Source organism: Eubalaena glacialis, chromosome 8 (genome assembly GCF_028564815.1).
Source record: "Eubalaena glacialis isolate mEubGla1 chromosome 8, mEubGla1.1.hap2.+ XY, whole genome shotgun sequence".
Lineage (NCBI taxonomy): Eukaryota > Metazoa > Chordata > Mammalia > Artiodactyla > Balaenidae > Eubalaena > Eubalaena glacialis.
Window position 1 is genome coordinate 47,840,153 of NC_083723.1, and position 10,857 is coordinate 47,851,009.

General features: G+C 36.3%; 1 protein-coding gene across 1 annotated transcript in view; it reads right to left on the reverse strand.

Moving 5' to 3' along the window:
- SEMA3E (semaphorin 3E) overlaps nucleotides 1-725 on the reverse strand; it is a 260,670-nt gene extending 259,945 nt beyond the window's left edge. The window contains exon 1 of the mRNA XM_061197660.1: nucleotides 18-725. Coding sequence (XP_061053643.1) covers nucleotides 18-132 — 115 coding nt within the window. The 5' untranslated portion in view covers nucleotides 133-725. The remainder of the gene's footprint in view (nucleotides 1-17) is intronic.
- Between the last annotated feature and the right edge of the window lie 10,132 nt (nucleotides 726-10,857).

Genomic DNA, 10,857 nt, shown 5'->3' on the forward strand with positions numbered 1-10,857 from the left:
CTGAAAAGGTGACTTACCTTTATGTGACAGGCGTAAGCGGGGGTGCGGGGTGTCAGCTGTGTGACCTCCTGTCCAGAGCTCCAGCAAGTAGCCCCACAGGAGCCAGGTGATGAGGTACCCGGCAGATGCCATGCTGCCTGCCTGCCGCCAGCGATCCTCACTTTCAGGCGGGGTGAGTTTTACTTAGGACTCCCCTCCAGGGGCAGCGTGCGAGAGAGGCTTTGTCAGAAATCGAACGCGTTGTCATCAGAAAGCACAGTTCCAAAGTGCCATTTGTCAGGCTGTATTTGGATACGTAAAACCTGCCTTTCCCCAGGACAGTTGTTTATAAGCCGGGAGCAAGAGGACATTCCAAGGAGTGAGTCTTCAGAGCCATGTCCTGTCTAGAGCTCTCTTCAGTCACTATGCCGGTGGATTCAGGAAGAAACTGTATTTTTTTTTTTAGTCACTTCTGCAAGCGGTTCATTCAGAAAAAACAACCACCCCAGTACACCCACTGCCTTCCCCCGTGGAGCTCCTGTTCTCTTCTGGCTCGTTCTAGCCTCTCAGAAGTCAGCCTCTTGCACTGACTTGCCAAACAGCTAGTTTTAATTCACCTTTCACCTTGCTAATTAAAAACAAGAAGTGCCATTCCCTCTAGGAGTTGCAGGATCCACCCAGCAGGGATGCCGCTCTGTCAGCGAGCTGTGTTTTCGGGGAAAGTTCAGGCAGGGTTGAGCAGCGTACTTGCTGTTTCTAGGAAGTGTTTCTGGTGCACGTGCCCTCGCCCCACCCGCCCTCCCAGTATTATTGGCCCCGCGTCACTCAGCGACAGCAGGGAAGTTCGCATTTTGATGGGAAAGGGGAATCAGGAGGGAGAATGATACATCATAGGCTGCTTACTTAAGAATAACAGAAGAGGATGGAGTATCAGGAAGGGCTTTTAAATGTTCACTCATCAAGATTAACCCTTGAATAAATACAGATTCATTTTAAACAATCTATTTGTCACTATCCAGTACCCAAATTGATTTTTTTGCGTTTCCACTGAAATTGTATTTTTTTTCACATTTTTGGCTTTTTGTATTGATTACATCTTAGAAATGTTATTTTCAACTTTTGTAAGGAAAGCGTTTCAAGAATCTGAAAAACTGTCATCTGTGATTGTTTCATAGATATGTTAAAACTAACAAATTATTTTGCATAGGCAAATTCTTCAAATCAATTAAAAGCAAGTTCTTCTTTATAAGCAAGTCATAAATTTCATCTCAAATTTTGGAATAATTAACTTTTAAGGTGATTTTTCTCTTACATAAGATAACTATGGTAAACTTGAGATTCTGTATGGGACAGATCTCAGTAAAGTAGACATTAGAAAACTCGGGATGTAAAATACCTTGGGATTCAACTGCTATGCACTTTCAGAGTTTATTTTCCAAGACACTATGTTTGTGTAAATAAGCTTAACACAATAGGTCAACTTTACAATCTACTTTCAATCAGTCTCAAAAACTAAACCAAACACTCTGTGGCTGTTGGCATGGAAATGAATGGTATTATTTTAAGATACCAATAAACTTGAATGGATATTTGATTTGATAGCTGAAAGTTAAATGGTCAACAAACGGTTTCAACTCTAACTTTTTCTCATTCTGCATTTTACATGGTAATGATTAAGGATACCTCTTGAGAATTATGGTTTTAAAATCATGTACTTATAACAAAAAGATAACACAGTTTACCCTGGTATTTTGCATCATATATAAGCAAATGTAGAACCAGGCATTCTCTACCCATTTTCCTAAGCACAATACGTTCTATTACAAGCAGAGTATATTTAGCAAAATGTAAATGTCACTGGATATTATAAATAATTGGATTTCCAAGGTCTACAAAAGATAACAAACTCTAAACATTATTTAAGAGTAAAGTACCATGAAGTATTTAGATACTTTTAACCTGGGGTGGTCTCTGTAGGCGCTTGCATATTTTAAAAGCCAGTCTGATGAGCTACAGACCTAAAGGTTTTTCTAAGTGTGCTATAATATACCTTTGGAATCCTCTTTTACTTTCTTCCAGAATTGAAATAACTAGAAAGTAAATAGCAGCTTTTATATGTGTTATCTAATGGTAGGGTTCCAGAAAAAGTAAATGTGATGCATATAATTTTATTACAAATATGTGGCTACACTCATGCAACTGAAATTCCACTTAAGATTGTGCAGAGCCTGTCCTAACCCTAGTAAGGAACTGAGGCAATGTAAGACGTTACAACCATTTCATTAGGGTACAGAATTCACACCATGAAATCTTGATGCAGGGATAAAGGTTATGAATGCTAGTTACATACATACACCAAGATTCATCTTCAGTGTTTACATGTCATCCTTCGGATAAGGTTAGGACCTTTGGAAGTCTGGGCCAGAATAATGAGCTCCTTTGGGTTCCTCAGAAATGTGCTTTGGTTTATCCCTCAGTCATCAATGTCATTGTTTATTCCCTTTAACTCCTTTCTATGTCCTTCTACTGTTCATTCCCTTTAACTCCTTTCTATGTCCTTCTACCTTTCTCTCTAGTCTCTACAGAACATACAGATGATGACCCCCCAAATGACTAAAAAAGAGCAAATTCTAATGCCCCACCTTGTACTCCCAGTTTACCTAAAGTTTTACGTACTAAAGTTTGAGTTTTAGAGTGGTTCTTTTAGGTCAGTGTTATTAAAACATTAGACATCTGTTTGGCACTTTTTACCATTCTTATCATAAGAACACAGTGTCTGCAATTAAAGTTTAAATTTATATAAAACGAAGCCATGACCTCATAGGCATAGTGTGCTACTTACATTTTTCAAACACATGTTGAAAACAAGCAAAAATTGTAAAAGTTTATTCTCTGCACCACTTAAAATTATCTCACATATTGTGGGACACAGTATTTACTAATGGCCTCGAGAATATCCATTCTTTCTTTTCTTCCTACCCAGGAAGACAGGAGATAAATATGGAAGCCTACCCTTCTCAGCCCCTTGGCAGTTATGTTAAGCCATGTGACAATTTCTGACCAAATGAATGTGAGCAGAAGTGACGTGTATCACATCTCGGCTGAGGCAGTGAAATACTCCTAAGCAATTCTTCTGTCTCTCTCAAGTCCTGGAGGAGGCCTTACATCGAAATGGTGAAACTATGAGACTGAACCATCTTGAATTATGAATCACCATACTGGGGACAGTTGTCCTGGAAAGATACCCGGACCCACAGCAAATTTAATATAAGCAGGAACTAAACATATGTTAAACTATTTGGTTTATTTATTACCACAGCATACACAGTCTCTCTTAACGAACTGCACACACTTTACTTACTGTGATTTGGGAAACAGGTTCTTAGACAAACATATAGCATCAGTAAGTCACTGATATTGTATTCCTTCCTATCTATCACTAAAACTTATTTCAGCCAGAGAGAGATGCAGATAGTTGAGGGCTAAGTAAGAGGTATCATGATTCCCTATGTCACTTTTAGAATGGGATGAGACATGCCCTTAGCTTTTCCAGTTGAACACTGCACACAAAAATGATGTCATGAACAGTATTTATAGGTGAACAAATAAGTACTACATCTCAAGAACATTATGATTAAAACTATTAACAACCAACATATCACAATAGCAATGATGATGATCCTTTTTAGAACTAAAGATAAACTTTCTCTACAATGGTCATGGCCTTTCAGGTTCACTAATCCTTCCTCCACTCCTGCTAGCCCTGCAATCTGGAACATCTCAAATGCTCCACCAATACTGCCAGCTACGGCTGCCGCTGCCACATCACTGCTGATGGGTTTTACAACCAAGACTGTTGATGTGTTTATTGATCAGTCCATTCAGATGATGCACAGGATCTGTGAGGATTCCAGAAGTCTGGATTCACTATTTCTCACATTCAGTGATTCAAGAGGATGACGGAAAAGAGACAACTAAATTATTCCTGGTTTGTATGTAATTGAGAGTAGTTCAGAGAACGGCATCCTGTCAATCAGTACCAGCCAGGAGCCAATCCAGTCGCCTGCCTGAGAGAGGTTTGGCTGATGCCATTCTGATGTCATCATTTAGATAGCTAATAATCCAATAAATTGGCCTTTTATTTTTCCATTTTTTCTATTAGTAAAAAAAAAAGACAAAATTTGAGCAAAATTTACATTTTATAGAATTTTGAAGTTCTTTATTTCTGACTGACACTAGGTTTTCTCTAATTTTCTTTTAGCTCCTTGATAATAAAGAAAAGCAGAAGCATTCTGACCAGGTATCAGCTTTAATTGACTTTAATCAAAGAGCAGTGCTATTTCTCATGCCCTTTTAATGGCAAAATGAAATTATTATGTGTCATTAACTCTAGAAATCCTTTAATTTGTAGGTCCTGAGAGGTTTCCCTATATATTCTTCCTTATAGGTTATAGAGAATTCCTTAAAAAGGCAGCGATCCAATTAGTTACCTTAAAAAAATGTAACAGAAACCTCCATAATACATTGTAATTTATTGGTTTATATGCCTGTTTTAACACATATTGGGGAGTTACTGGTGGCACTGATGGTGACCTGTTCTTAATACTTGATTAGTGTCCTCAACACCTAGCACTGCAATTCAAACTGATTCCATTTTAATAGAATAAAAGCGATTACTATAATAATAACAAAAATGTTCATTTGTTGTTTTCTGTATACTAGGCACTGTACAAGGCACATTCACATATAATCCAGTTTAATCCAGACAACAGCCCTACGCAACAGAAACCATTTTTACTGCCATTTACTCAGAAAAAGAACCTGGGACGCAGATGTTAAGTAACTTGCCTGAGGTGAAGTACTGATAAACAAAAAATCTGCCCTCTTACACCCAGACTCCAGGGCCCGTGTTCCAATCATTACACTTGCCTTCTTGGAGAATATTATTTAGATAAGACTTCGTAATGACTCTTCCAATTTATTACACTAGCAGGAACTTATCTTTAATAAATATTAGTAAGGAAGTATATACAGTTTAACAATAAAAACCTTTCAAGGCAGTTGGTGCTTTAGTCGACAACCAGCCTCTATGACTGAGATTGAACTCACCAGATAAAGCCCTCCATCCCAGGTTGTGTCAGATGGCAGCACATACTCTGTTCATTCCATTCCAGGCTATACTGTCCAATTGCACAAATTCTAGTGACTTGTTTCGTTGACTAGATACTGACCCTTGTAAGCTGTTAGGTTTGACTGGAGTCTTCTGAGCTTGGTAATCAGGCACAACACTGGAGCTAAATACAGTAGGCAAAATTATTAAAGATCCAATTTCTAAGGGAACTAAGCAAATAGGGTTTTTTTCTATTAATAATCTTTATTCCATATTGAAAAGTACAATAGTTTTGTAACAAATAGATATTTTAAGAAAAACTGTCAGATAATAGTTACTCTTATTTGTGTAAATATATATACATATGTATGCATACGTATATACACACACACACACATTTCTATGGTTATGGTTGCAGGAGAAGAAAGAAGTTTCCAAGAAAGGATTTAGGGGTAGTAAATCACTTACCAATATAAACTGATGTTTATATTATTTTGTCCAAAAGATTCCAACATTTTCAAACAACGTTACCACTAATGTACCCAAATGAAAAAAAACATTTCACAGTCAGTCCACTTAAGAAAGGGACTCAGTATGAGACCAATAATAAATGCCATAAACTGCAGTAAAGGAGTCATCCATCCACTGGCTTCTTTAGTCTCATTCTAGAATTTAAGACCACCTGTATTTTTTGTCTTCCTGGCAAGAAGTGGTCTAAATTTTTCAAGGTCAGTTTCCAGATTATTTTTTTAAAGAAAGAAGGAAGGAAAGGAAGGAGGCGGGGAAGGAAGGCAGGAGGAAAGTAAGTGATAATTCAATGTAGTATTTTTTTCAACTTTATTTCAAGTTTTGAATCCTCTTTCATTTTCTTTATGATCTCCATTGTTGTTTAACTACCACTGCTAAAGCCAGGCCCAAACCAGTTGGCATGGAGTAATTTATTCAATAAATATTTGAGAGTGTGGTAGTTGCAAGGCACTCGTATAGCTTAAGCTATCTAGAAACCAAAGATTAGTTTCTTTCTGTTAATTTTTTGGATCATTTTTTTACTTGTTCACTTTGACTCTACAGAGGACAAATGGCCAATACGTAAGCATAAAAGGAAGAAAACAATTGTATCCCATTATGAAAGAAGAAAAGGAAGGATTTATATAAAGCCAATGCAATTAACCATTAGTCAGTTGGCAAGAAACTAAGCAAAAAGGCCAAATATTTTGCAATATTTTATAGTATCTTCAATTGTCATACAGTTGGCAGATGGATATAAAATTTTATATACCACATAAAGCTGCCATCAACTCAATGCATGTTTCACATTAAAAGAAATGGAAACAAACACTAAAGTTGTGAAGAATCTGACAGAAAATCAGAATATTCAAAATAAATCACATTTTGGCTATGAAGGTGAATCTTAGACTTCAAAGGAATCACAATCACCAAAATAAAAACCTGGCAGAAGTCCTACGAAGCCTCTTTTCCCCCAAGGACTTCCTTTCCTTAACACCATTCCAAATAACGATCTATGGAAGAGAGAAAACAATCCATAGAAAAAAGAACATTATCTTGAACCCACTGGTGAGATCCCAAAGATGAAACAAGAAATCTAAACTCATTATTTCATGTCACCTTTTGTTTAGCTTTACTACAATTTCCACAAATGGTTTGCCAAAATTATTATTGTGCATGAGGCAGATTTTAAAGAAGGCAGGATTTCAGGTGTAGTGTCTTTTTATTTGAATCTGTTGTTTCATTATTGGGATTATTTTTGATGGGCAGTATGAGTGGTTATTAGTTTCATTATTGGGATTATTTTTGATGGGCAGTATGAGTGGTTATTTTGCGTTACCAGGTAGTTCTGGCTTGTGATGTCCCAGTATATAACACTAGCACCATGTGGAGGCCAAGACTGGTACTACATGCTTTCAATTGTAAATGAAACCACAGTACAAGCCTATTCGTGCTCACAGTTTGTTTACTATACAAAATAAAGAACGTGCTTTATCTAATGATAATGTGACACTTTATATTCTGAGCATGGTCACTTTTCATGGCTGATAGAATGGGTCTTGACAGTTAAGGATAAATAATTTAAATGTTCTTTCTGCAACATTTAATTTAAAAAACACTGAGACTTCTGTTAAGAAACTATTTCTTAACAAGAGGCTTAGAATTTTGAAGAGCTGACCATAAATGTGTCAGAAACAAAGGTATTAAATAGGAAAATATCTCCTGTGAAAATGTGTTGACGAAAATTTAGCAAACTCAGTTGAAAATTTAATAGTTTGGAGATCTCTAAATTTAATCATCCTTGATTTTATGACTATTGTGTCTTAAACCTAAAGCATCTCTAATATTACTATTACTATGAGACAATGATATAATTGCATGTAAATATGTCTTTATATAATCCCATGTTTATACTAGGTAATAAATAATGCAAAAATATGAACAGAAAATATCAAGTAAATCCCAACCTCACTCTATTTGCTTGCCAAAAAAAATATAACCACATAAAACAATGTCCTTCCCCGAGGCCTAAAGTGAAAGAATATTTCAAGCTAGAATTTTACTTTGTATTAGATACAAGTAAGAAATTAGCATGTTTTCAAGGATAAATTAGTGTATGTGCGTTAGAGCTCTGCCTAAAATTAACTGCAGGAGAATTTTAATAAATCGCTTAATGATCTGAAGATGGATCACTTATCATTGTTAAAATGGTGTAAAAGTTGAATTTGAATAAAAACTGTACACTTTGAATGACATTTTAATAGCTAAGCATGAAAAGCTAATTGGTGCATCATATCCTCACAATAACTTGATAAGCTCTATCTAGGACTAAAATACAAGAACAACAATGTGTGTTGCAAATAAAGGAGAAAATCAAATTAAACATCTTTTGATTGATCTACATCTTAAAATAAAAAGTCTACTTTACCAATTATTTTCAATGAAGTAAGATTTACACCATTAAAAACATGGCATATCATCCATTTTTTTCCTGATTGCCTGATTGAAAATTATGCTAATTTGCTTGAATTCCAAGAATGCTGTTTCTTACAGTTTTTAACTACAACAATATTAACATCTATATAAGAGACGAATTCAAATATAATTTCCCCCCAGACAAGTAAATCTTTCTCCTAGAATTTTCTGTTATTCCTATTTTTCAGTTCACAATTCCTTGCATCAATTTAATCTTTTTCTAGAGGATTAATAATACCTCTCTACAAGATAATCCCCAATCTTATAGAAAAATATGGTAACATTTCCCTTCTTAAAAGAAATCTCCCCCTATCCTCACTAATCCTCCAACTAGGGACCCATTTCTGAGTTCCAACTTATAGTTAAATTCCTTCAAAATATTGGCTATAGTCTCTCTTCATGTGTTGGCCTCTCATTTTCTCTTGAATCCACTCTATCAGTTTGAATTAGGTTTGGTTGCAGGTGGTAGAAAACTCAAAACAACAGTGGTTTAAATGTGACAAATTTTACTTCTCCTTTTTGTAAACACAGTCTGGGGGTAGGGCCAGGGCTGAAGCGGCAGAATAAGGAGATAACTAATCCATAACTAATAGAAGCATTTTCTATCTTGTCGCTTATTCATCCTCAATAGGCGGACTCCATCTCACAGTCCAAGCTCCAACCATCACATCCTCTCTGCAGCCAAAAATAATTAGGAATGAATGAAGAAGGACGTGCCCTCTGCATTTAAGGACACTGGCTAAAAAACTTCGTATTCCTGACCTCTTAAGTGTTTGAGTGCCATGGGATTCAAACCTACAACCTCATCTCTCCTCTCCCTATGCTCACCCCCTCTGGTGGATTTGCAGCAGGTCAACCTGGCTAAGCTGAGCTCCCTTTCCCAGAACTCCCTTTCTTGCCTGTTTCCGTTTAGGTTGAGCCAAAGGGGAAACTTGGGAGATTTGGAGAGCGGAAGGGAAACAGCAGTCATTTTGTAACATATGTATTTTCTTATATTTGCATCTGCAACTCCTCCACCGTCTTAGAAACCTCCTTCAGCTTTTGTCTCCTGGGACAGGTGTATGTGTTTAACTCCACCACCAAGGGCCCTGGCTTTTGCTGGACACCCACAACATCAAGGTCAGAGGCAACAACTGCTGACAGGGCTTTCAGTCTTTCCTCATTGCGTTCCAGTTCATACTTGTGGATTCCAGCTTGTAATTCTTCTCCAACTTTACATTCTCCTTCTCTTCTTACTGCCTGCCCTGTGTGCTTCAAAGTCCAGCATGAGACATGAGGACAACAGCTTTAAAGAGACTTATTAACCAGCTTCCACAAATGCGTAAGGTTAAGTTTCTGTAACAAATCCATCTATATATTCTAGAGGCTCTCCTTCTTCCACTGTACATCCTCTAGTCATCTCACCCAAGACCATGATTTTTCATAACATCTATGTGCTGGGTATCAAATTTACCTCAATAAATCCAACCCCTCATTCCCTCCATGAAACTCAGACAGATTTGTATATCCAATTGTCTTCTAGAGATTTCCACTTGTATGTCTAATAAACATTCTTACCTTACCATGTTCAAATAGAACTGTTGGTTTCTACTTGCCCTTCGCCTCCTCAATCTGCAAACCTGCTTCCCCCATCCCAGTAAATGGAAATGTCTAGGTCCCTTTCCATCAATGCTTTTCTGCTCCATATCAGTTAGAATAAAAGTCAAATCCTTATAGTGGTCTCTGAGGTCCTTCTTGATCTGGCCCCTGCTGTGTTATCCACCTTAGGTATCATTCCTCTTCTCCCTCACCCCACTGGAATCACAGTGAGTTCCCCGATAGTTTCCATCCTAGCTAATCACACTCCCACTTCAGAGCCTTTGCATTTGCTGTTTCCTCTGCCTATACAGCTTTCCCTTCAGAAATCCATATCTTACATTATAATAGCTCTAAATTTTTATTACAAGTCAAAAGCTAACAAGACATAATTACTAAGAAAATAAATGCTGAACATAATTAATTTATAATGTATAATGCTAAACACCAATTTCTTATATTTCAACTCTCTACACGTATCTATCGTTATATTTTTAAGTGGAAGTTTTTTTTCAGACCTATATTTAGCGTAAAAAGGCATGCTTTAAATCCTGTTTTAATACTATGTAGCTGGGTCCCCTTAACCAAAATATTTTTTCTGAGCATCATTTTCTAGCATCTATAATAGAGATAGTTACAATAAACTTAAATAGAATAAGCATTTTGAAACTAATATGATTACATTCAAAGCTTTAATATACAAACATTTCTATATTTTTCTATATTGTTTTTATATTAACATTGTATAGTAAAATATTTAAATAAGTTCCATTTCAATTTTGGGGGGTATGAAAAGATCTGCATGAAGGTCTATAAATATTGATATGTTAGTTTTTTTCCCCACCATTTGAATAATGGGTTAAATTTCTTTTTTTCCTTTTAAGAACTATCTCTGATCAGGTGATTCTAGAAATAACATTACAAATGAATAACTAATTTTTCAGGATTTAAATAACTTAACTCTTATGTGATTCCTAATGTTCCATGCATTCAGAGGCAGTGCTGTATATATCAATGTCTCCTGTGTACGGTTGAAGAGATGTGGGTACTAGGCAACCCCATACTTCTCCATTTCTACTAATGAAATGAATGACTTTGCAGAAAGACAATCTCATCTCTCAGAATAAAAGAGAGCTAATATCCTACAATCAATATAGGAATAGTCTTTAACACATTTCAACAAGGTCGGAATTTAACAGAGTATAAAATGC